The sequence below is a fragment of the Arachis duranensis genome, chromosome 2 (assembly GCF_000817695.3).
Source record: "Arachis duranensis cultivar V14167 chromosome 2, aradu.V14167.gnm2.J7QH, whole genome shotgun sequence".
NCBI lineage: Eukaryota > Viridiplantae > Streptophyta > Magnoliopsida > Fabales > Fabaceae > Arachis > Arachis duranensis.
The window spans coordinates 1686252-1711920 of NC_029773.3; the positions used below are offsets into that span (position 1 = coordinate 1686252).

General features: G+C 33.0%; 4 protein-coding genes and 1 pseudogene across 4 annotated transcripts; 4 read left to right on the forward strand and 1 right to left on the reverse strand.

Annotated features, from left to right (window-relative positions):
- The first annotated feature begins 556 nt into the window (after positions 1 to 556).
- On the forward strand, positions 557 to 2519 carry LOC127744727 (pentatricopeptide repeat-containing protein At2g46050, mitochondrial-like; annotated as a pseudogene).
- Positions 2520 to 3474: 955 nt separating this feature from the next.
- On the forward strand, positions 3475 to 5016 carry LOC127744797 (putative disease resistance RPP13-like protein 1). Its single transcript, XM_052257205.1, has 2 exons — positions 3475 to 4717; positions 4802 to 5016. The coding sequence occupies exons 1-2, from the start codon at positions 3814 to 3816 to the stop codon at positions 5014 to 5016; spliced, it is 1119 nt and encodes a 372-aa protein (XP_052113165.1). The 5' UTR covers positions 3475 to 3813.
- Positions 5017 to 5143: 127 nt separating this feature from the next.
- LOC127739706 (putative disease resistance protein At3g14460) lies at positions 5144 to 7333 on the forward strand. Its single transcript, XM_052257206.1, has one exon. The coding sequence runs from the start codon at positions 5144 to 5146 to the stop codon at positions 7331 to 7333; it is 2190 nt and encodes a 729-aa protein (XP_052113166.1).
- Positions 7334 to 10373: 3040 nt separating this feature from the next.
- LOC107472721 (calmodulin-binding receptor-like cytoplasmic kinase 2) lies at positions 10374 to 13611 on the forward strand. Its single transcript, XM_016092243.3, has 6 exons — positions 10374 to 10723; positions 11376 to 11605; positions 11704 to 11872; positions 11989 to 12078; positions 12165 to 12466; positions 12903 to 13611. Exons 1-6 carry the CDS (start codon positions 10471 to 10473, stop codon positions 13161 to 13163), a joined length of 1305 nt encoding a protein of 434 aa, XP_015947729.1. The 5' UTR covers positions 10374 to 10470; the 3' UTR covers positions 13164 to 13611.
- Positions 13612 to 17239: 3628 nt separating this feature from the next.
- On the reverse strand, positions 17240 to 23682 carry LOC107472719 (uncharacterized). The gene is made up of 14 exons (XM_016092241.3): positions 23420 to 23682; positions 22347 to 22405; positions 21983 to 22100; positions 21654 to 21727; positions 21448 to 21516; positions 20570 to 21181; positions 19775 to 20310; positions 19527 to 19591; positions 19118 to 19197; positions 18860 to 18964; positions 18466 to 18605; positions 18210 to 18338; positions 17828 to 17980; positions 17240 to 17745 (listed from the first exon to the last, which is right to left on the reverse strand). Exons 1-14 carry the CDS (start codon positions 23619 to 23621, stop codon positions 17601 to 17603), a joined length of 2487 nt encoding a protein of 828 aa, XP_015947727.1. The 5' UTR covers positions 23622 to 23682; the 3' UTR covers positions 17240 to 17600.
- Positions 23683 to 25669: the final 1987 nt, after the last annotated feature.

Here is a 25669-nt window from a genome sequence, read left to right on the forward strand (position 1 = left end):
ATGGTTTCAAAATTTGCTAATGTAACAATTTAAGTGACACCTCAACAGAGTCTTAATTAACTATTAACATAATAAATTTATGAAATTATATCAAATCAAGATCTAATTGAGGTGATAACTTGAGGCATTGGAATTCCTCAATTTATAATTAATTTGATCTAATTTTATAAGCTAATCATGTTAATAGTCAATTAGGACTACTAGGTGTGTGTTGTGATGTTACTTAACGTACCACATCAACACACTCTAATGTTATTAGTAATAAAAGTGACAGAAGGATTAACAAGACTAATTTAAATGACAAATTTAATTAAAAAAAAAATTGGAGACCAATTCAGAGAACGAGTGATTTTTCAAGAACTAATTTGACCATTTACTCGTTTAATTTGAGACGTAGAAATCAGATCTTCCAATTTTCGGGAGATGAGAAATCGAATTCTCCGATTGAAAGATTAAAAAAATTTGAGGAACACAAATGACTTTCACTTTAGTACTTTTGGTAGTTTTAGAAAAAATATATATATATATATATATAATGTTTTTATCTTTTTATCCTATGATCTTCAAATCCCATTTCAAAAAACAGTTCCTTTTCCCTCCAACACTTTTCTCATTTGTAACTCAATGCTTCAGCAACTATTCTCATGAACCACATCCATGTAATCATTCCCTTAGCAGACTCAAAGCTTTTGTTCCAATTCCTAATGAACCCAACTTCAGGGACCCTGAAATTGTTCATTTGTTTTGTGCTAAAGCCCTCAAAGTTGCTGCTATAAGGGCTTTTCTCCCTGAAGGGAAACAGTTGCATGCCCATTTGATAAAGTTTGGTTTTTGTCATGTTCTGTCATTGCAAAATCAGATCTTGAGTATATACCTTAAATGCAACGAAACCAAAGATGCACTGAAACTGTTTGATGAATTGCCTGGGAGAAATGTGATCTCGTGGAATATCGTGATCCGTGGCGTTGTTGGATGTGGAAATGAAAATTTCTTGAATCCTTATCTGGGGTTTTCTTATTTCAAGCGGATGTTGTTCGAAAAGGTGGCTCCGGATGATATAACATTGAATGCTTTGATTGGTGTATGTGCAAAGCTTCATGATATCGAAATTGGAGTACAACTGCACTGTTTTGCAATGAAAAGAGGACTTGATTTGGATTGTTTTGTAGGTAGTGCTTTGGTTGATTTTTATGCAAAATTTGGTTTGGTTGAGAATTCAAGGATGGTTTTTTGTGCTGTTACACGTAGAGATTTGGTTATGTTGATTGTCATGATTTCTTGTTATGCCCTGAATTGTTTACCAGAAGAGGCCTTTAGCATTTTCAACTCAATGAGATCGGATGGTGCTAATGGCGACGAATTCACTTTTAGCAGCCTGCTAAGTATATGTGATATTTTCGAATATTATGATTTTGGAAAGCAAGCTCATAGTCTTATTCTGAAACTGTCATTTGAATCCGATATTCTAGTGGCGAGTGCATTAATCAATATGTACGCAAAAAATGAAGATGTAATTGATGCAAAGAGAGTATTTGACAGGATGGCGATTCGAAATGTTGTGGCATGGAATACCGTGATTGTTGGGTGTGGAAATTGTGGTGAAGTGATTGATGTTATGAAGATTCTCAGAGATATGTTACTCGAAGGATTTTTCCCGGATGAACTCACTATTTCCAGCGTTCTTAGCTCGTGTGGCTATGCTTCTGCCATAACTGAAACTCAGCAAGCTCATGCCTTAGCAGTTAAGCTATCATTTCAAGAATTTGTATCTGTTTCCAATTCTTTGATTACTGCATACTCCAAGTGTGGTAACATAACCAATGCATTCAAATGCTTCAGATTGATGTTAGAACCTGATCTTGTTACATACACTTCACTGATAAATGCATATGCATTCCATGGTCTTGGCAAAAAAGCAACTGAGATGTTTGAGAAGATGCTATCTTGCAGCATAAAACCTGACCGGATTTCTTTTCTTGGCATTCTCTCTGCTTGTGTGCATTGTGGATTCGTGAACGCAGGACTGCACTACTTCAAATTAATGACAGATGTGTATCATATTATTCCTGATTCAGATCACTATACTTGCCTTATTGATCTCCTTGGAAGACATGGTTTCATAAACGAAGCCTTTGAATTCTTGAAATCAATTCCAATTCAAGCTGAATCAAACATGTTTGGAGCATTCATTGGGTCTTGTAAACTGCATGAAAATATAGAACTGGCTAAATTGGCAGCAGGAAAGCTTTTTGCCATAGAGCCAGAGAAGATTGTGAAACTATGCTGTCATGGCTAACATCTATGCTTCTCATAATCACTGGCTTGATGCTGAAAGAGTTCGAAAAACCATGAGGGACAAGAATGTTGCTAAATTCCCAGGTTGTAGCTGGATACAGGTTGGTAATCAAGTTCATTCATTTGTGTCTAGTGATAAGGCACACCCCAAAGTTTTTCAGATTTATGCTACTGTAAAAATGTTGCTTAGTCCATTGAAAGAAGAAAACGGTTTGAATTTGTAAATGGTATATAGATCATGATCTACAACTTATTGGGCATATTTTACAACTCCTCAATTTTGGGAAATACTTTTGATTTTTCTAGAGTTGTATCAACAAGGATTTTATTAAAAACTTTTTGTTGTGCTTTGTACACAAAATGAGTTTATCCAAACACAATTCTACTAAAAATTTATCAATCAATGTGTAATGCCAGAGTAATACCTCCTTAACTCCTTTTATAATCCCTATTAAACCAACTAACCAATCATTTAGGTAAGTTATCTCTTATTTTTACCCCCAAACCAAACAAATCCTTTGTTGTTTCTTCATTGAATATGTAGCTGTTCTACAGTATTAAGAAAGTTAACTTTATATTTCAGCATGAGCATCATTATTTTAGCATGAGCGACAAACAGCTCATGAATCATGGTGATGTTTTTTGTAATACAAAATTTCCACAAAGACTACATTTCCATTGGTTGTTAAAAAGTTTGCTAGGACACGATTAAAGGTATTATGCAATTACTTTGCACCTTCCAAAACAACAATTAAAAACTAAAAGTATAGTGTTATAATTAAGAGCCAGCAAGACACTCCACTAACACAATTTTTTTATGGTACCATACGGAGACCCTGAGTCAACTGCCTTCGTCTTTTTGGTAACAAATTATGGCGTGAAACCAATGTCTTTGAATAATGAACCTTAAATTATTTTATTACCAAGGTGTGCAGGGGAATGTTCCTTCTTTTTTTCGAATAATTGATTAATATTAAATATAATAAATGTATAATTACTAAGTTGAACAAAATAAAAGGAACTATATAGAATTGAGTTAGAAATGGAGATCACAACGATTTGTTAGCCTCTCTCCAATTACCGTTTTGGTTTCTTTATGAGAAAAATACAAATAAAGAAATTGTTCATTTCGATTATTAAGATTTAAAGCAAAAACCATTATTATGAAACTAAATAATTTAAGAAAACAAAAATTTAAAGTTGCAAACAAAGTAAGCATAAGACATTCAACAAGGTCCGAATAATTCTATTGCCAAGTAATCTGTTGCATCTTTCAAACAAGAATTTAAAAATGAAGAGTTAGTACAAAGCCAGCTAGGAACTCCACTACTTAGAATTATTTTAAGTTATCTCGGAGACCGATACCATGTCTTGTTGCTAAGGAATCTTTGACACCTCCTTTTCATACACTACATGATTGAGAAAAACTCTTAAAAGTTCACTATCCTGCAACCATTGTTCTCTTGCCTTTCTCTGAACAAAATCCATTCACTTTGCTGTTGTTGAGATCATATCATCATGGCTGGTAAAGTTGTTGGTGGAGCTTTGCTCTCTGGATTCATTAGCATTGTCATTAACAAGTCCCTTAGAGAGGATGTGGTCAACTTGGTTTTGGGAAAGAAGCTTGGCTCTGACTTAGTTGAAAGGCTGAAGATTTCTCTGCTCGCTGCTGAAGTTGTGCTTGATGATGCTGAGTACAAGCAAGTGGGCGACGATCGTGTGAGGGATTGGCTCAACTGTCTGAGAGATGCTGTTTATGATGCTGATGACTTTCTGGACGCGCTACTCACCAAAGCCGCCACTGAAAAGGAGGTACATTCTTTGTTGCCTAGTTTCTTCCTCAACCGACATAGGAAGATGGTAGATAACATGGAAGGGGTGGTTTCAAGAATAGAATTTCTTGTAAGGCAAAAAGATATCCTTGGTCTTCAAAAGACTACCAAGGATAATAACTTGTCATCATCATCATCGTCATCATGGCGAGAAACCACATGTCTGATGAAAGGGAAGATATATGGCAGGGAGGATGATCAACAATCTTTAATCAAAATAATAAATGACAACAGTGAATCTAAGTTATCTGTGATTCCTATTGTTGGTTTGGGTGGGGTTGGTAAAACAACCTTAGCCAAATGGGCGTACAGTGTCGTGGAAGGAATTGATCTCATCAAAGCATGGGTCTGCATCTCTGAAACATTTGATGTTGCTGATATTACAAAGAAAACCATTGAGGAGATTACTAAAACACCTTGTACCCTTGGGAGTTTAAATTCGCTTCAAAATGAATTGAAGAACAACTTGTCGGGAAAGAAGTTCTTTATTGTTCTAGACGATGTCTGGAGCGAAGATGCCGATAAGTGGGAGCAATTTATAACTCCTTTTCACTATGGGGCTAAGGGTAGTACAATTCTTCTAACAACCCGCAATCAAAAGGTTGCTTCAGTAGTTCAAACATGTCCCTCCTACTTTCTTAATGAGTTGTCGCAAGATTCTTGTTGGTTATTGTTTGCAGCCAATGCATGTTTTCCGGAGTCAAATGGGAACCCAATGCTAGAGGATATCGGTAGACAGATTGTCAACAAGTGTAAGGGCTTGCCATTAGCTGTAGAAACACTTGGGCGCTTGTTGCAAGGAAAGAACGATGCTGAAGAATGGAAAGCTGTTTTAAGGAGTGCCATCTGGGACTTTCCTATGAAAAATAGTTTTTCCCATGAAAGATAGTAAAATTATTCCAGCATTGTTAATAAGCTACTTCCAGCTACCTCCTTACTTGAAGCGTTGTTTCGTTTATTGTTCCTTGTTTCCCAAAGATCATGAGTTTGAGAAAAATGAACTAGTTTTGCTGTGGATGGCTGAAGATCTTTTAAGGCTGCCAAAGAGAGGAGAGAGTTTAGAAGAGGTCGGTTCTGAGTGTTTTGAAGAATTAGCTTCAAGGTTATTTTTTAAACCAGCTGAGTATCGTCGTGATAGGTACGTGATGCATGATCTCTTGCATGACTTGGCAATATTCCTTGCTGGAGACTTCTATTGTAGACTAGAAGAGCTTGGTGAACAAGAAAAGAAGAAGGCTCTCACTCGTCATTTGTCACATGTGCCATATCGATGGTTTGATCATACAAGCTCAAAAGTCTTTAAGTCCGATATGAAACCAGAATATTTGAGGACATCTTTGTATATCGATGATTTGTTAAGCAAGAAAAGCAGAGCATCAAAGTTGAAATACTTGAGAGTTTTATCCTTTGGTCAACTTTATGTATTACCTGATTCAATAGGTAAATTGATTCATCTACGCTATTTGAATCTCTCAGGGTGTAGCATTGGTAGGTTGCCGGAATCGTTGTGCAACTTGTATAATCTACAAACATTAATCTTGTATCAATGTCGTTTCCTGACCATGTTGCCCAATGGCATGCATAAACTTGTGAATTTACAGCATCTTGATCTTAGAAAAACTTCTTTGGAAGAAATGCCTAGAGGAATAAGCAAATTGAAACACATGCCTATTTTAGATTACTTTGCGGTGGGCAAGCACGAAGACAATGGAATACAGGAATTCGGAGGGCTCCCAAATCTTGAAGGATCATTTGAGATTAAGAAGTTGGAGAATGTTGTTGATGTGAGCCAAGCAAGGAGTGCAAGGATGTTGGAGAAGAACCACATTGACAAGTTATTGTTGGAATGGTCTTCAGGTAATAAAATGGTTTCAAAGATAGAGACTTTGAGGGATATACTCCATAACTTGCAACCGCACAATGGCTTGAAAGAGTTGACAATAAAGGGATACAAGGGCGAAAGATTTCCAGATTGGGTGGGGCACTATTCTTACAACAATATGACAAAAGTATCTCTAATGTCTTGCAAGAATTGCTTCATGCTGCCTTCACTTGGACAACTGCCATCTCTAAAGTCCCTGCGCATTGAAGGTTTTGATCAGCTCAAGCGTATTGGTGATGAGTTTTACAAGAATGACAGCGATCATCATTCCTCGCCTATTGCACCGTTTCCTTCACTCGAGGAATTGGTGTTTGATAACATGCCATGCTGGGAGGAGTGGCACGTACCTCACCCAGAAGCTTTTCCTCGGCTTAGGACACTTGAAATAAGAAATTGTCCAATGTTAACCGGAGATATGCTTAACAACATATTGTGGAGAAGGGTTTGTTGTTTGCGGGAAGATGAAGAAGGAAGGTGTGATGAGATGGTAGGTGGTGGGGATGCTTTATCAGTAAGGCCATCTCAATCATTTAATGCAACCACCATCAACCATCTACGTATTTCAGGGTGTCCGTCTATTGTATCCTTGTCGTTGGATGTCTTTCCCAATCTCAACAATTTGGAGATAAGAGAGTGTGAGAATCTGGAATCAGTGTCAATGTCAGAGGCACCACACGCTGCTCTTCAAAGTCTCACCATATCTGAATGTCCCGAATTAGTGTCATTAGCAGGAGAAGGACTGGCTGCACCCAACTTGACTCATCTCAACCTCGTATTCTGCTCAAAGTTGGAGGCATTACCACGTGATATGAAGAGTCGACTCCCAAGTTTACACTCTCTCCTGATATATCATTGCCCAAACATTTGCAGGTTGGCAGAGGGTGGTTTGCCGCCTAACTTGAAAGGGCTTCGTGTGGGAATTGGCGAGCAACAAATGAGGGATCTATCATGGATGGGCAACTTGCACGCCCTCACTCATCTTACCATTAAAGGGAGGGAGTGTAAGAACATAAAGTCATACCCAGAGGTGGGTTCGCTGCCTCACCTTCCCTCCCTTACCACTCTTCAGATATGCTTCTTCCATAATCTGGAGACATTGGAGTGCAACGAGCTTCTCCGCCTCACCTCCCTCCAACAACTACACATTGATTGGTGTCCGAGGCTGGAGCATATTGAAGGAGAAACACTGCCTCTCTCTCTCTTGCTACTTCAAATTGAACAATGTGGTTTGCTGGGAGAACACTGCGAGAACAAGCATAAACTAATCTGGCCCAAAATTTCCCACATCCCAACCATTGAAGTCAATCGCAAGAAACTTTCCTGAATAGAGATTTCTGAGCAGGTAATTATCTAACTTCACGGTTCTTATGCCACCACAATTCAATTATACATGCATCAATTTCCTTTTCCTCAAAAGAAAATACCTCCCTCTTTCTTTACACATTATTAACTACTTGGACTGATATAAATTTGCATTTTTTTTTTCACTCATTGGGAAACCTCTCACTTTGTAGTTGTACTCAAAAGAAATATCCTCTGTTATTCTCAAAAAAGGTCATTCTTATATATATATACAGTGTATCCGACATTTGAGAATTTCTTTACATAATCGATAAATGAAATTTACTGTTTTTATCCATCTTCTGCAGGTAGATTGTAATGAAGTAAAAGTGCCCAATGGTGGAGATTTCATCTTATACAATATTTTTGCTTCAGGTTGGTAAATTTACACCACTCCATTCCATTCTAGAATTTACTTTTCCTGTTCTATTGGAAAAAAGAAAAATGCTATGAATGCTTGATTTAGTTATAGGCTTAAAATTGTGTTTCTACCTTTGTCACTATTTGAGACTTATGATGAACTTATTGCTATTGCCATATAGTAACTCCAATTTGATTCTTTTTCTGTTTTTCAAATCTATAGATTCCACTTTCTGTTAAGATGCTATTTACCATCAATCATTCAAAATTTTAGCAAAGAGATAAATTGAAATCCTTTGAAAATATTTTAGGTAAAATTAAAACTTTTGCCAAACAGTAGAGACATTCTTTAATATGGTTTTCCTGGTTTCCTTTTCTTCTATTCTTTAATCTTCTTTTAATTTTTTTTTACAATATAACAGAACATGATGCGGTTTTCAGCCTTGAGTAATAGGCTAAAAGAAAATAAAGCTTATTGTCTTGCCTGAAATGAAAAGTGAAGCTTCAAAATAATTTAACAATTTTTTCCCTTCTGTTTTTGCCATCTTTTGCAGGTAAAAAGTTCACAGATGTTAGAGATTTCATTGCACATGTATATCTATATATATATATATATATATATATGGAGATGTAAACTGGATTAATGTGTTGGGAAGCAGTAGTATTTTCTGATTTCAGCTTTCATTTTAATTGGTATCTACACTGGTTTAAATTAATGACTGATGTGTAACATATCCACACTACATGTGGAGTTGTTGGATTATTCAATTCAATGTTTTGCTTCAAAGATAGGAACATAAGATGGTTGTTTGGTTATCAATGGCAGTCATGTTTGAACTTTGAAATTTGAACCAACATGCTAAACAAATGAGTTTCAATATCTAATGCAAGGGTTGTATCAAACTCGAATTGTAGGCTTTTTCTTTTTCTTTTCTTTTTTTCTTTTGTTAAATTTACAATTCAAACTTCAAAGGCATGATAATGATTAACATCATTATTGAAGCTAGCTGAAGTAGTGTTACTTATATGTTAAAGCTATGATAATCTACATCTTACCAAGCATGAAACAGTTAATTTAGTTAACTTCTAATCAAAGGTAGGTGCAACAGCTTTCATAATCCCTTGGAAACATATATGACACAAAAATAAAGTAATTTCCATTGTTAGTAACACAAGTTTTTTCATTTATATAAATATAAATCTATGTTTTTTGTTTTTTTATGTCTAATAAAAAAATCCATTATTTTTTTGCTTAGAGTTTGTGCGCATCCGTGCAAAATCATAAAATGCATATGACATAAAATAATTAATAAAAATGAGACTCAAATGTGTTGGTTATTTCTCTAACTCTTAAATATAATGTAACTACTATATTTGTTTAAAAAAATTTTTTTTCTTATTATATTATTTAAAATGTTTAGACATTGGATAAGTATATATCTTATTTATGTCATTGGCTACATTTTTCACCTTAGTGTACTCTTCTATTCATATATAATCAACCCAAAAAATTTAAAAAAAAAAACATTGAATGTTTTCTAGTCAATTATATGATGGATTCTCTTAGTCTGCGAAAAGTATATCATGTGATCTTGTCATTTATAATTTAATATTGTTTTACTTTTATTGTCTTCCAATTTCCGTTGATTTTTTTTAAGTTTATACCAATATAAAAATAAGGTGTGAAATCAGTCAAATTATTCAACTTGTATACTAATTATCACACTGAAAGAATCTAGAATTACAAGATTTTTGCATTTTAAAAACAAGTTAAGGTTTTTGACTTTGAATACTAGACTAGCACAATGAAATGAAGAATATATGTTCATTTTTAAATCCGCAAAGTCTAATTTAAAATTCTTCAAACTCTTTAATATTTAATGCCCCGGCACTTTTTGTTAACAACCTAGAAAATGAGAGGGTTGAACACTAGCAAAAACCATTAATCGTTCATATTGTTTTAATAAATGCATAAAAAATTCTATCATCACGGCATGGAAATTTCTTATTAACTTGGTTTATTTATAAAAAAGTATATTTTGTTCTTTGTATTCTTGAAAGACCAAAATAGACACTCATCAAAGGTTTGTCTCTATAGTTTATAGCATATACAGTTCATCACTTTATATATTTGATGCATGAAAAGTTGCTTTACTTTACTTTTCAATTATTGTGATATATTCTTGACTTTTCAATCATTGTCGACTTTTTAAAATTGAAATTTTCTCAAACACTAACAAATTTCAATTCATACTTTAATTTAATTTTAGATACATTCAGAATAAAATTAGTCAAACTTATAATAAGTACTTATTCATTATATTTAATAAAATGATAAAAAAAAATATTGTAAATTTCTCTAAATATAAGGTGTTAAATAGTTGACAGCAAAAATATCTCTATCTATGTAAAATTATTTTTTGGAACACATTCCTTCTCTAATTCTTCCAACCACACCCAATCAAGAAAAAGATAGCTTTAAGTTTTGAGATATATCCCTTTCATTTCTAAGCATATATAGACTCAACCGTGCATAATAATATTATTATATTTATATATTTTCTATATAATAAATATACAATTCAAAAATGCTATAAATAGAAAGCAGAAAATTTTCCACGGCGCACGATAGCGTCAACTACCTTTTAAATTCTAAAAGACGCTAAGTCGTTGATACGTTAAAATTTCTCTCTTTCACTTTCTCTCTCTAAAAGTCTTCAGCTGCGCGCCCATTTTCTCTCCCTCTAACAAACACACGCCATGAAAGGTCGCCGGAACTCCAGCTCCGACTACCGGAGCACGCCGGACCGCGGTGGATATTCTCCCGGATACGCGTCTTCTGAGGTCAGCGCCAAGTCAACCTCTTCCTCCACCGCCTCCGGTGGCCGGAATTCGGTCTCCTCCGCCGCTAGGTCTGTAGCAGGAATCTTCACCGCCTGCTTCGCGCCGCCGGAAGCCACCATCAGAAGCTCCAAGAGCTTCGGGGATTCTGAAGAGTTCAAAGCTCCATCTGGTAGTAGTTTGATTTTTTCTTACTCAATTTTGCTGCCATTTAATTTGTTGGAAAAATTCATTTTCTTTTTTGTTTAGCAAAGAATCTGATATTTTCGGTAATGGAAATTGGTAGTGTTTTGTTTTGGATCTGGTGCGATGAAAATTTTTCCCTTTTTTTGTTGTGGATAGTGTTTGGATGCTGAGAAAATGTTAAAGAAAACTTGTTAAAATTTGGATTTTTAGTGCTGATTTTTGTTTCCATAATTTTAATTTCAGGTTGCAGTTAGAATTGTGTTGTAATAACTGTGAATTTGTATCACAGTTGATAACCAAAAACAAAAATGATTGATATGGTCGCAATTGTTGTTACACTGCAAAATCTTGCTTTCAGTTGAGACTTCACAATGGCAGTTTGGTTCAGCTATTTTAATTTGATAAGAGACTGAAAATTTATTGAAGTTCAATTTCTCAAATTCAGGGCTTTTCTGTATTTAGAGAATATAGATTCTGCAATCCCAATCTCTTTTTCTTTTGTTTGCATCAATGTATGGTTAAGATTGCAAGGAAGTGATTGGTTAAATTTATGTTTAGTAAGTTCTATATTATCATCAACATTGTGGATTTTGAGTGTAGCAAGTGAATTATTATAAGCTGTTCAATGTGTTTCTTAGTTGCATCGGATGTTTCGAGAGCTAGTAGTCAGAAAGGGCGTGGCTCGAATCGAGGCATCAACATCAGCATAAATAAAGAGCCTGGCACTGTAAAATTCACCATGGAGGAAATCCAGAAAGCCACAAGAAACTTCTCCTCTTCTTTCAAGATTGGCCAAGGTGGTTTTGGTACTGTCTACAAGGCCAAACTCTTGGATGGAACAGTGGTTGCAGTAAAGCGCGCAAAGAAGGTTGTTTAGATGTTGTTTTCATAGCCTAATCATCTGATTGGTTAATGTCTGATCATGTAACCATCTGACAGTTAATGATTAATTGCATTGCTTTGTAGAGTCTATATGAGAAGCATTTGGGTGTAGAGTTCCAGAGTGAGATACAAACACTATCAAGGGTTGAACATTTGAACTTGGTCAAGTTCTATGGATATTTAGAGGAAGGGGATGAAAGAATTGTTGTTGTGGAGCATGTTCCAAATGGAAACCTAAGAGAACATTTGGATTGTACGTTTATTTAGCCTCCTTTTATTATTATTATTAATTTTTTGTTGTTGTTGCTATTTTGTGCGTTTGGGATTTTAAGATTTAGGATTTAACTCGATTAGAGATGATCATTGCAGGCATTCACGGAAAAGTTCTTGACCTTCCTACACGTCTAGACATTGCAATTGATGTAGCTCATGCCATCACCTATCTTCATATGTATATAGGTACATTGTTTTGACATCATTCAAATCATTTTCAGTCTTGGCAAACTGCATTGTGGTTAGTCCTTGATGACAGAGGTTTTATGCAGATCATCCTATCATTCATAGAGACGTTAAGTCTTCCAACATTCTGCTGACCGAAAATTTTCGAGCTAAGATAGCAGATTTTGGTTTTGCAAAACAAGCACCAGATAGTGACTCCGGCATGACTCATGTATCCACCCAAGTTAAAGGAACAGCGGGCTACTTGGACCCTGAATACCTGAAAACATATCAACTGACTGAAAAGAGTGATGTGTATTCATTTGGTGTTTTGCTTGTTGAACTCATCACTGGGAGACGTCCCATTGAACCGAAATTCGAACTCAGAGAGCGAATAACTGCAAAATGGGTGTGTCATACTTATATCCTTCATCCACCTCTTCTTTTCTGCATTTGAATCTTCTTAAGTGATATCTTTTCTTAAGTAAGAAAGTAATGGCTTATTAATTCTTCAATCTGATATATTACATGAATCCTACCATATTTTTTCAGGATGAATAATCTTTCACTTCCTCACTTTAAGATTATCCGAATTCTTTTTTCTTAAAACTTCTCAACATTGTTCATAACTGCATAAAAAGCAATCACTTCTATGCTAATCCAATAATAAGTGTCAAATTAACAAAATTGGTAAAACCAAACATTACTGTATCTGAACATAATTTATATACAAATATATGAATTTTAGATGCGTCACTTTTATCAGTTTGTCACTTGTACTTATTATTGGACAGAGAGATTAATTAATTGATTCTTCAATGCTAACTAGTTTGCCATAAGTGCAGGCTATGAAGAAATTTGTGGATGGAGAAGCTACCACTGTCTTGGATCCAAGACTTGATCAAACTGCGGCAAATACACTTGCACTTGAAAAGATTCTTGAACTAGCATTGCAGTGTTTGGCACCTCGGAGACAAAACAGGCCTAACATGAAGAGATGCGCCGAGATCCTTTGGACGATCCGCAAGGATTACAGGGAGCTATCAGCCTCAGATTTTCGCTCGTTTTCTTCTACTTCCCAGAGGAGCTCTTCAATAAGAGACTGAGAATGCTAAATATTCATCTCAGGCATGATGAGGCTACAGAAACAACATGAAGCACTTGCATCAGAGAGTGCAAGTTAATGCCAAATCATATAACCAGAGGGGAAAACCATTCTTTTGTGTTATGATCTAGCAATTTCAGCATCTTTGGGAAGGTCCCTTTTGGACCACAGTGGCATGTGTAGTTAGAGTTCATATTTTGTCAAATCTGTTCATAAGAATTTTTGTTTCTGTATATAGGAACTAGGAAGCACACTCAGACAAAAAGTTGCCTCCCTCCTTGATTGATTGTGTATTATTATTACTATTTTTTTTTGGGGTGGATATTTTCTATTATTATTTTGAATTAAATATATTTCTTTATCTTAGCTTCTATTGCTGGTGGGAGATTTGATTGTTGCATTTTCACATAGGATATAATTCCATTTACAATTAAATATGTCTATTGTAATTCTTCTAAGTTCCTTTTATTTGTCATTGCGAATATTAAATAGATCTTTATATCAATGAGCAATACTACATGATAAATAAAATTTATTATTTTTTATTAATATTTAGCTAATTCTGATATTATAAATTAAATTTTAAAGTAAGAGCTCAACACTAAAGTGGAGCATTGTAGTCAGTTACAGGAGCGACAACAAACATAATAACTCATATGTCATCTCTGACATAGCCATCAACAACATGAGTTATTTACAACACCATTCATTAGCACATGAGAATGATTGCTCCACACAGTCACCAATCCTTGTTGTCTTACTCTAAAATATGGCATCGTTCCTGCGTAACTAGATAATCCATATAACTGAGAAGAACCCAACTAGCCAATTCTTGGGCCTCTCTTTTTTCATTGGCACGGATCTCCAACTTTCAAAGTGCTCCTTCAACGTATCAGGGACAATCCATGTTTGTCCAAACACACCACACTTGCCAAGAGAACTCACATGTAATAAACAAATGTTGTATATTTTCAACATCTTTCTTGCACAGCACGCACATCACATCATTTTGTTGTAGGATTCTCAGTCTACTTAGTCTGTCCTTTGTGTTGACCTGGCCTACCAAAACAAACCATGCAAACAGCTCCACACGAGGCGGAACTAGACCTTTCCATACCTCCTTGGTAAACTTGAATCGCAGAAGCTCCTCATTCAAATTCTCTTCCTGCAAAACTTGAATAAACGAATTAGTTGAATAAACGCCTTCAAATAAAACTTGAACAAAAAATATTGGTTAATATTAATAAAAGATGTTAGCAGTAGTTAGCCCCTAATATTTTTCTAATATATTTTTATTTCTCTAATATATTTCAATGTAATTTATATATAAATATTGATTGAACGAATTTATCATTTTAAAGTGATAGATAAAAGAAATAGGAAATAGTTATATCTAAGTCAAATAGAACTCTTCTAACATTTTTTTTCATCATTTAAGATTCTCATGCGAGATTTTCTTGTCTGAAGAGAACAAGTTCCAAACACTTTGTCTTAGTTAAGTGTTGGTTGTACTATCATTCTTCCTTTAATTTTCTATCCTAATATAATGGAGTATATTAACAAGAAATTGTGAGAATTATTATTTTCACAGTTTCATAAAATGAAGCATTTCATTAACCTATATCTTGATCTTTACAAGAGATTAATCGTTTATTTTATTTCTATTTTATTATAGTGTTTTTAATTTTATAAAAAATAAAAGAAATTATTTATTTTTATTGTTTTTCCTTTTTATTCATAAAATATAAAAAATACTAATCAACAATAATAAAAATACAAACAAAACTAACATCAGTACATGATCTTAAGATACTTTTGGTTTGCGTTTTTATTTTTAATATTTTCTATTTTTTGAATTTGGCATTTTTTGTTTTCACCTTTTTTATTTTTTTCATCACAAAATCCAAAAAAAAAATAAAAATAAAAATAAAAAATAAAAAAATAAAAACGCAAACCAAATACACACTTACCACTTACCCATGAATTCCTTGCTCTTCTATGGGATCAAGGAAGAAATAAATAATGGGTTACATTAATGGCATTTATATTCTTCAGAAACAAATTGGCCACTTGCTCGTACCAACACCAAGTACATGGTGCATTGACTAACATGGTTGTATTATCACATTTCTATTGTATTTGTGTGGCAGAAAATGAACGCTATCAATCTATCATGTTTTTCATTTATATCACCCTCTCTTATTCATTAATGATATAAAGAAAGAAACATTGCTAAGCAACTTGTACTTCCAAGTTCCAACTCTAAATTTTAAAATAAATCTCATTCAACTTAGTGTTGAACCTTGTTGGTTTTGCTAAGTCTTAATAGGGTTATTGTTAGTTAATTATTCAGTTCAATTTAGTTAATCCTAACTTTTACTAATTAATTATTGGATCTTTCTAACATATGTCCTAGGAACACATCTTAAGAATATTATAAAAAGAAATAATTTACTAAAAATTTTAATACATTGAATAAACTAAGAATTCAAAATATTTTTATTATTATGTTCTTAAAATATGCTTCATTAGTTGGATAAAAGCTTCATTCAATGTTAGGTCATTACTCATTAGTGTCATTTCAACATATCTTATCTCTCAAAAAATAAAACAAAATAAAATAAAGATAAAATGGCTAGCTAAAATTGGTCAAGTGATAAACAAATTCATCTTTTCTCAATTATTCAGTTCAAATTCTTAGAATAAAAAATATTTTTGTTGAGAGAAATTACAACCACAGGTCTTAAACATGGATTATTAATAAGCATATGTGGAAAGATAAAAAGAAAAAAAGAAGAATATAGTTAAAATTAAATTTTGTAAAGTTCTTAGATAATAAGTAATAGAGAAGTACTACATGACTAATAAAAATTTATCTTTGTTAACAATTGGTTAACAAAAATATTTTTATACTAAATTATAAATTGTAAATCCTAGTTTAAAAATAAAGTGATAACTCAAAATATTAATTAATATTGATAAAAAGATATTATTCTCCTAACACTTTTTAATTGCCCTTAAATTATGTAACAATACCAATAGGGTGAGCACGGGTCGGTTTGGTTCGGATTTATGATAAAATTAGAAGCAAACCGATCAAAATGTAATTGGTTTGGTTTGGTTTGAATTTGTGTTTTTTTTGTATATGTATCCGAACAAAACCAAACCGATTAACCAAATCGATTAAAAACGGATTGGTTCGATTCGGATAATTGGGTACCCGATGACATTGACATTTATAAAAAAAAATCAAATTTTCATCTTAAAAATTCAACAAGTACAATAAACATGTAACATCAATAAAAATAATCCAAGCATGTTAAACACCAAATACATTAAAAACTAAACTCATTAAAATCCAAAAATATTAACAATGAATAATCATTATCTAATAGAAAAGTCATATATATTTTTTAATTTTTTTATTTAATTAATATATGATCAAGTTTGCGGGTTAGTTCGAGTTCCGTACCCCTAAAACCGATACCCGAACCAATCACTAACAAAAGTCATCAGTTTGGTTTGGGTTGGACCCAATTACCCGTTGGTTTTAGTACCAATTTAATTAGTTCGATTCGGTTCGGACAGGTAATCGGGTACCCGCTATCCGTGCTCACCCCTAAATACCAATGAAAACTAGTATATAAAAAGCATATTAAAATTCTTCTCAATGCCATGCTTGTACTCTATTTTTAATTTTTTATAGGACAAGAAAACAAGTCTCTATCAACTTGGTCGTGTTACTTTAAGCATACCTACTTTGATACTTAAGTACCATCCAACAACTTTCAAAGAATAGGATTTATTATCATTAATTCAGTATTTTGTATATTATATTATTATCTACTCAATCAATAATGGTTATAAAAATGAACTCCTATTTATATAAAATTTAACTCCTTTCATAATGGATTGGTTAAAAATAATACAAGTCAATGCTAGAAATCAAAGTAAACAATCTAATAATGTAATAGAAGCATAGTGTATATTTTAAGACCCAACATTTGGTTTGTCTTAGAGTTTTTCATTGAGAATGCTTAAGCATAAATGTTAAATAGAAGTATCTTCCAATATGAAAATGGAATATTTCACTATACAAACTCATGCCTTAAGCCTCAAATATTTACTGCTATGAAAAAATATATATAAAAATTCTAAATTCCTAATGGTAAGTGTCATATGAGGGGTAAAAATCAAAACTAAAAAAATATATATCTAAGATTAGTTCTCTATACAATTTTTCCAATAAACCTTATACATGAATTTTAAATCCTAAGATTTAATCTCATGATAAACTCAAAACTTTGTTGTGAGGTAAAGAATTTACAAGAGGCTATGACCTGTTGTTGATAACTTGCTCTCATTTTTTGCCTCAATGTTCACTTCAGTTTTGATTTCTGATTCCAATTCCCCTATCATGTTTGTGTCAACCAAAATTTTAAGACTCGCTTCTCGAAAACGAGTCCCGGCGAGCCAGCGCATAGTTTTCCGTCGTAGGTAGCTGATCCTCCTCTGCATCCACATTACTTGCTTTTGAGCAAAGAAAGAAGAAAGATGATGTGTATATTGTGACATGCCAAAAGCTGCAAAAACGGTTATAAAGCGCGAATGTTAGTTGGCGAAGAGCAGAGAAACAACGACGAAAAGAAGGTTGAAAATAAGTACCTATGCCATATCCAGTAGGTTGAACTGGTTTCAAGTACCCAGCTTGTTGCTGCCATGGCTAATGCGATGAAACCGGCCAATGCGAAACCCCAATGGAACCGCCTCCAAAGCGACATGACAAGCTTATAGAGCCAATCCTTTATAGTTAACAAGCTGCAACAGAACCTCACTGTTACAGTTTTTCAATAACGATTATGTGAATAGACAAATATACCATCTAGGATACACAAATACGTTTTTACTCGCGAATATCTGCATTAATTACTGCTACTTCAAACATTTTAACCTTGTGAGAAATTTTCATAGAATGGCTGTACTTATGAATCGTATCGTATCGTATTATACTCAATACTAGTATTTGTATTTGTAGTTTTGTTCTCACCTTTGAGGGAAACTTGGTGAGAATCTGAAAGAAAATGAAAGGGACCTATACTTTGATGAGACCTCTATCAACCAGCCGATTAGAAGACCAATAGCTCCGAGCACAAACACAAGAACAATATTCGAAGATCTGTCGCAATCGAAATCACAATCAATGTAAGATAAACATGAACAAACTAAAAAGAGCTTAAAAGCTTCGATCAGCAAATGCATGCACGCGTCAAAGTCGAAGTTGTTTTCGTCAACATTGAGAGTACCTGGTTGCCTTGGTTGCGGCCATGAGTGCAGTAAAGATAGCAACAGCTGTGTGGATTGCCCTCTTATGTGTTTCATTGATCGAGGCTAAGTACACGAAAGTGCTAACCACGGCCATGAAAGAAAGCCAAAAGTCCATGAACTGAAATAACAATGTTTAAAACAGCGAAAAATTTAAGCTCGGACAGCATAATTCATCCAATTAGGAACACAAATCCTATCAGAAACTCAGATGTCAGATTGTATAGGATTATTGAAGCTCAAAACGATTACATAGGAGACTTAAATGTTATGTTTGTCAATCCAATCTAATAACATCGTTTGCTTTCATGGTTTGAAAACAAAACTAAAATTTAAGAAAATGAGGAAAAGAGAGAATGAAGGCAGAGCAGTAACCTGAAGAACATTATAGGTCAAGGGACACCAAGTGCCTACATCACATGCATGATAAATCGCACTCGAAATTCCACTCGAAGTGAACAAAATCCATTCTGCATATGCCTGCATAAAGGGTCGCATCATCGTCCATACAATAAGTCACTTTATTCGTCGAAAATTTAGATGAAATGCTCTCTCATTCAACAATACGAGTACTAACGGTGAATCAAAGCTGTGTCTACGTTAGTTTAAATAAAGTAAAGAATAAAGAACCACCTTCTGCCGAAGGGCCCAATAGGCAGGAAGCATTGCTGCTGCATTCGATGCAATGAGAAAAATCGATTGCACTATGTGCCCTGCAAAAATTTTAGTAACTAAGTTTTAAGAACAAAAATATATAACAAACTGAATTGAAACTCAACAGGAAATTTATATTTAACAAACTGAATTGGAAACAAGCAAGAAAAACATTCTCAAGCTTTAGATTAATATATTTGGAATGAAGTTTCCAAACTAAACTACTCAACGAATAAAAAATACATTTACATAATATGTTAAATAAACATTCATGTCAATCTCGGTGAATAGAAAAGTAAACAAAAAAGATGATTGACCAGAAATATGTTTATTAACTACATGGTTTGAACTAATACACTTACAAGAAGCACCACTTAGAATGATTTACCTTTATGCGATACAATTTCAACGCTACAGTCAAAGCCCCCGTGGTTCCGATCACAAGAGCAGAAGCTGAGGACAAGAAGTAAAAACAATTTGTAAGAAAAATATCAAGGAAATTGGAAACCAGAACAAAACAATCAATCCAATAAACTATGAAACTTAGCATCTGATTCTTTGCACAAAATTTAGCAAAACAAATGAGAGGTAAATAGGGATGATAAATTAGATAAACAGAAAGGGTTTAACATATACCTATATGATGTCAATCCGCTAGCATCAAAAGAATATCTACAATCACCATGAGAAGAGCAATGTTTCGGGCATCCTTCAAGTGAAATAGACATGGCAGTTTGTGCTTTCAAAGAATTGCCACTTGCATTAAGATGTCTTAAACCAAAACCCCATGTTCCTTCTCTAGCATAAATAATGTAAAAATCAACATTGTCATCTTTTGAACTATATAGCATGAAAAACGCCGATTCATCGCTCTTCCTTGTCTTGTTAGCATAATAATAGTCCCAACTCTCAAGAGAAGGTAATCCACCAAATCGAGCATAAAATTCATAATTAATCTTCACATCTGAGGATAGCCGTACATGAATATTTCGTCCGGCTGCACCACGAGGAATGTCCAAAATAAAGTAAGTCCAAATGTTATCAGTTCCTCCTTGGTTCATTGTGTTGTTTGAAAGTGGCTCAAGAGGAAAATTTGCCGACTCTGCCATTTCTACCTCACCAACTGGTAAATAATATGATTCGAATGGCATTGGAATTCTACTTAGGACTGTCTGCAGACAACCAATATTATTTTTTCAATAAACTATTCACGCAAGAAAATACATTCAAGCATTAAGATATAGAACTGATTCTGTTGCAAGATGTTCTTGAATTAAATATTTGAAAAACTTCAACTGTTTAGCTTCATGGTATTCTTCTGACATGATTTGGAATTAATCTTTAATTTCTTGGAAAAAAGAAAAAGAAATACTTTAAGGGACAACAAAAAAGGAATTATATCAAAGAGTAACATCTTGCAATTAATACTACCTGAAGTGTGTAGCTATCCATTGTGCAATTCGGTCCAGCTTTACCAAGAGGGCACTGAACCACTTGTGTTTCCATTGAATAGCAAACTCTGGCATTGCCATCCTGAGTTCCATCTAATGTTTTTGCCAGATTAACCGGTAATATACTAATGTATAGACGACCAATCTGTGGAGCACGAATAACAAGAGGGGATTTACTCAAATCACTGGAATAATCATGTGAAGTCTCTGAAGGAATTGCACCATGGCGAGCATAACACATTAACTTCAAATCATCTGCACTAGAAGTGCTATTTGAAGATGTAGAGTTGAATCTGATATTTGCTGCTGTAATGGTCAATTCTTCTGCCATATTTGTTATATCCAAAGAATAGAACTGTGGTACGCCTTCCTGAACACACGAAGTTTCGAAGTTATTTTTGCAGGTCAGAGCATTTTCCATCATCGGCTTCTTCACCTCTGTAGCATCCAAATCATAATATTTAAAGACATTGGACGATGTGCATGAAAGTGGATAGACTGTACTATTACAGAACACCCCCTTCATCATTGAATTCGTGCATGCTTCCACACTTATATTAGCAATGAAGGAGTATGATGAGCCTCGGTTAATCTGCAAAGACAAAGAAGTAATATTATTCATACATATGCAGCCAGTGGATTGGTACTTTGATAGGAATAGAATGAGTCAAGCATAGAGGAGTTAGGAAGTATGTATTGACAATTTGACATAATTCTTATTTGACTAAAGATGACAACTAAATTCAACTCAACAAGGCAGAACCGAAAGGAAAAGAAATATGGCAGCAAGTAACAAGGTATACTCGAAATATTCAGAGTTCTTCATGATAAAAGTAATATTTGAATAATAAACTGTACCATCTTTGATTGTGTTCTTGTCGCTCCAATGCCATTGAATAGACCAATGTACCAAGCGCCTGCAGATATCTAAACAATAATTCGTGTTTACGGTCTATACATCAATAAGTAAAATCACTTGTGAGCTTTATAGGATGCAGGAAAGAAAACACCGACCTTGAAGGTATAATACCAACATAAGAGAATAAAGAAATGAATGAAAATACCTGTTCATTTGTCAATCTCATAGTGATATTCTTCTGCATAGGAAAGCACTGCTCCACATCAAGATCATTTATTCCTGAAGAAACAACAAAAACAAGATGTAATTATAACGTGGAACTAATTATTTTACAGGTAGAAAGAGTACTTGATCCTTTTTCGTGGTCAAGAATACGGAGAACAAGAACAATTGCTGTTGATCGTATTGTAGGATAGAAAATCTTCTAACAATTTGAAAAACATCCCTCAAACAAATTTTACATAGAACTTATATACTCAAATTTTAACCTTAGAAAACAGATTTATTAGAATATGTTTCGATATGGGCTTCTACCTGAGACAACTGAATCTTTCAGAGTTGTGTTTAAGGCATCTGGCAGAGGAGGGCTGCCATCTCTGAAACATATTATTGGCAGTGAGCTTTTTGGAATTCGATCGACCCTTGAAAGATCCTGAAACAATAATTAAGAACATCTGAGTTTCATCAGAACTAAACCATTAGCATCTCCGGATCATGCCATATGAGGCAGAATAAGACTAAAATCAATGTCAAAATAGAAGCAAATGACATTAATTTAATCTAAAAGAAATGGCTCCCCAGCAAGATCCACCAATACTGAATACCAATGCTAGGGTTCTAAGGTGCTCCTATGTAAAACATCTAAAAAAATAAATAAATAAGTTACAGATACACTTACAAGATCTACATCTGAGTTCAATGCTATGGACACAGCAGAAAACGATGGCGGTATATCAACTGCAACATAAGAAACCATCAAGAGACAAGTCAGTCAGATCATCGATAAGTCTAACAAAGATTTTATTCCTCCAAATTAACAGTGCTTAGTATCTTATACCAAATTGAATCACTAAAACATTAGAATTGAAAAATGTTACAGAAGTTAGATATAAACACAACATTATAAGAAGTGCCAGTGGTTTTAAACCTATCCATACATACATTTGATTCTTGAATAACTAAGCAATGGTAGGTAGGTAAAGAGAAAGAGGCACAAAAATGAGGCAGCACAATGATCACAAATCAACTATCACAAACTTACAATCAGAACTATATCAACAAATCATCAAGGCAAAAATTGACTCAATGGCCCCACAATGATAGGCTATTGCCATCAAAATATTCATCTACTTCTTCAATGTCAACTTACACAAAAGTTACCAGAAAACCAAAACACTCATATGATCAAAAGGGTTTAACTTTTACCTTAAACCCTTGTCATAGAAAGATCAAACATGAAAATTGCATAATTAAACAACTACCCAATTCCTCAGAGTTCAAAACCAACAACAATTTGAAGACTAGGAACTATATACCACTATAAAACATCAACAGAAAAGAAAGATGAACTTAAAGAGAAAATACTATCACACAAATTCAAGTATACTTCAAAAGTCCAATTTCGACCCATCATAATTTACACTAGCAAACACTTCATGAGCAACAACAACAACAACACAGAAATTCATAGCATAAAAGAGAAACTTTTGTCACACAGAAAGAAAGTATCAAAGTATAGTTAAAAATCCAATTTTGACACATCAAAATTCACACTGGAACAATGCTTCTTAAGGAGAAACAACACCACCACCACAGAAATTCATATAGCATAAAAGAGAAGCTTTTTATTTCACAAAGTGAAAGTATAGTTCAAAAAACCAATTTTGACCCATCAAAAAGCTTCATGAGTAACAAAAACATAACAATTCATAGCATATGAACAAAAGGGTCAATGCCAATTGATTCATAAACCTCGGATATAGCGCAAATCAAAGGGCTTGATAGTCGTCTCAGGGTAGCTGAAGCTGGAAACGGTGAAGAAGTTGCCACCAGAAACCGTTGTTCCAACAAGTTCACCTTCACTTGCAGAAGTGCAGAGAGAAGAAGCAAACAGTAACAAAGCAGTGAGAAGAATCAGTTTTGGATGACACCACAGAATCGAATTGAAAGACATTTTTTTGTGATTCCGAGGTGGTTCTCTCAGAAGTCAGAACATGGAATTGCAGAAAGTGTGAAAGCTGAATAATATTGTTTAAAAGACCAATTAAATAAGTAGGGTACAAGGGTATTAGAAATTTGTGAACAAACTTAGATTAAAAATAAAATCTTTGTTGACTTTGACTTAATTTGAATAGGGAAAGTTTTTATTTTTTAAAATTAACCACTTTGACCTAGTTGAATTTGGTAAATTTTTATTTTTTAAAAATAATTTATAAAAAATAATTTTTAAAAGATAATTTTTTAAATATTATAGTATTTATATTGAATAAATTGAATTAAAAATGATTTTAATAAATGAAAATAATAAATATATTTAGTAAAATAATTTTTAAAAATTAAAAATATTATAATAAATATTAATATAAAAAATTATGCTTTTAAAAAATACAAACACCTTTTTAAATAATAAGATCTTTGTTTATTAAACGAGAAAATTGGTTGTATTTCATAGTGTTATTATCTTTTCTTTTTTGTTGTTAATCTACCAAAAAAGATATATATATTACCTTTTTGTGCTTCTATTTTAAAAATCAATTTAATTTGAATAATGTATAGCTCAAATGTGGTATAGATAAGATCAAGTTCATCTAAAATAATAGTATATATGTATAGGTAAAATAGTTAAATAACATAAAAGTAAATATAAATTAGCTAACGAGTTATAACTCAAATGACATAGTCTCTACATATTCATTTAGAAGTTGCAAGTTTAAGTCTTATTTCGAACTTAAAAAAATATATAAATTGAATCTTATTATTGTGTAAGTCAATTTAGACAATTTAGATACAATTTGTTTTTTTAGTAATTTTTTTATTTTTAAATGAGAAGAATTATATTTCGATCGTAGAAAAATAAAAAAAAAGTAAATTCTTAATTATACAAAGTCTTTCGATACTTAAATTGATACGTGAAATAATAATATTAAAGCTAAATAAATAAAATAAATATTTGTTTGTATCTTTATTTTTTATATCTTTTATTATTTTATAGGCAAAACATATCTCATTATCGTTTTTATCAGTTATGATTATGCTAACAATGTGAATAATGATATTTTCTTTGTTTTAATGATTTTGTAATGTAGTAGTTGCAATAACTGAGTTATAATGTAATGTTGTAATGGATATATATGAAAAAAAATATATACGTGAATAATAACATGTGTATAATATAGAATAAATTAATTTATTATAAGTAAAAGTATATATTATAATAAATTTCATATATTTCTACTCAGTTGAAATTGAATTTGTTTTTGGTACATAAGTTGGAATTGATTGGATCAATTTTATATTTTTATTAATCCAATTCGAATTAACCAGTCATGGATAGTCCGTGAGCACATGCTAATTGATAAATAATTTTTAATATCTAAAAATAAAAAAAGCATAATTAACTTATTTTCCCCTGGTATAATTTATTTAAATGATTATTTAAGCATGTATTTATTAATTTTTAATCATTATAATCGTTGCCTTTTGACCAAAATAAAAGCAGGCAAAGTTGAATGGCAATGCAATGGTCCAGAGACAATTCAAGGTGTTTAGGTATGAACTTTGTGTGTAATACGTGTTCAGAGGGTATTTTTGTCGTTTTGGAGTTAAGAGACAGAATAATAATTTTATCATATTCAATGATTTGAATAATAGAAGAATTGTACTATGTCAGTTTTGGACATCAAGAAGATCAAGAGTCCGTCTCAAAAACAGTAGTACTGAAAGGGCGACAACTTATATGGCCCATTGAGCTAAGTCAGGATAGCAAGAAGTCCAATAATGCTTTTCAAATTATGTGGGAGGCATAAATTATTATTATTGAATTTCTTAATAATTTATTTTAATTTATTTTGCTGTTAAAATTTGTTGGAAGATTTGATTTACTTCCAATTTGCTTAGTAGTATTTTTAGGAATTTTAAATTTAAATCAAATCTGATCTAATCAATTAAGATCAAATCTGATTTAAATTAGTTATCATATCTTTAGAATGTTAAAATTTAAAT

Bases quoted from the DNA above. Each gene is read 5' to 3' on its own strand.
- LOC127744797 (XM_052257205.1), top strand. From the start codon at position 3,814: ATGGCTGGTAAAGTTGTTGGTGGAGCTTTGCTCTCTGGATTCATTAGC. The intron at 4,718-4,801 runs GCAATCAAAAGG...GTTGGTTATTGT, and splicing joins TACAATTCTTCTAACAACCC to TTGCAGCCAATGCATGTTTT.
- LOC127739706 (XM_052257206.1), top strand. From the start codon at position 5,144: ATGGCTGAAGATCTTTTAAGGCTGCCAAAGAGAGGAGAGAGTTTAGAA.
- LOC107472721 (XM_016092243.3), top strand. From the start codon at position 10,471: ATGAAAGGTCGCCGGAACTCCAGCTCCGACTACCGGAGCACGCCGGAC. The intron at 11,873-11,988 runs GTACGTTTATTT...TGATCATTGCAG, and splicing joins CCTAAGAGAACATTTGGATT to GCATTCACGGAAAAGTTCTT. The intron at 12,079-12,164 runs GTACATTGTTTT...GGTTTTATGCAG, and splicing joins CTATCTTCATATGTATATAG to ATCATCCTATCATTCATAGA.
- LOC107472719 (XM_016092241.3), bottom strand. From the start codon at position 23,621: ATGTCTTTCAATTCGATTCTGTGGTGTCATCCAAAACTGATTCTTCTC. The intron at 21,728-21,982 runs GTAGAAGCCCAT...TTGTTTCTTCAG, and splicing joins GAAAGATTCAGTTGTCTCAG to GAATAAATGATCTTGATGTG. The intron at 18,606-18,859 runs GTTACTGCTCTG...TTGTTATTTCAG, and splicing joins TGACCTATAATGTTCTTCAG to TTCATGGACTTTTGGCTTTC.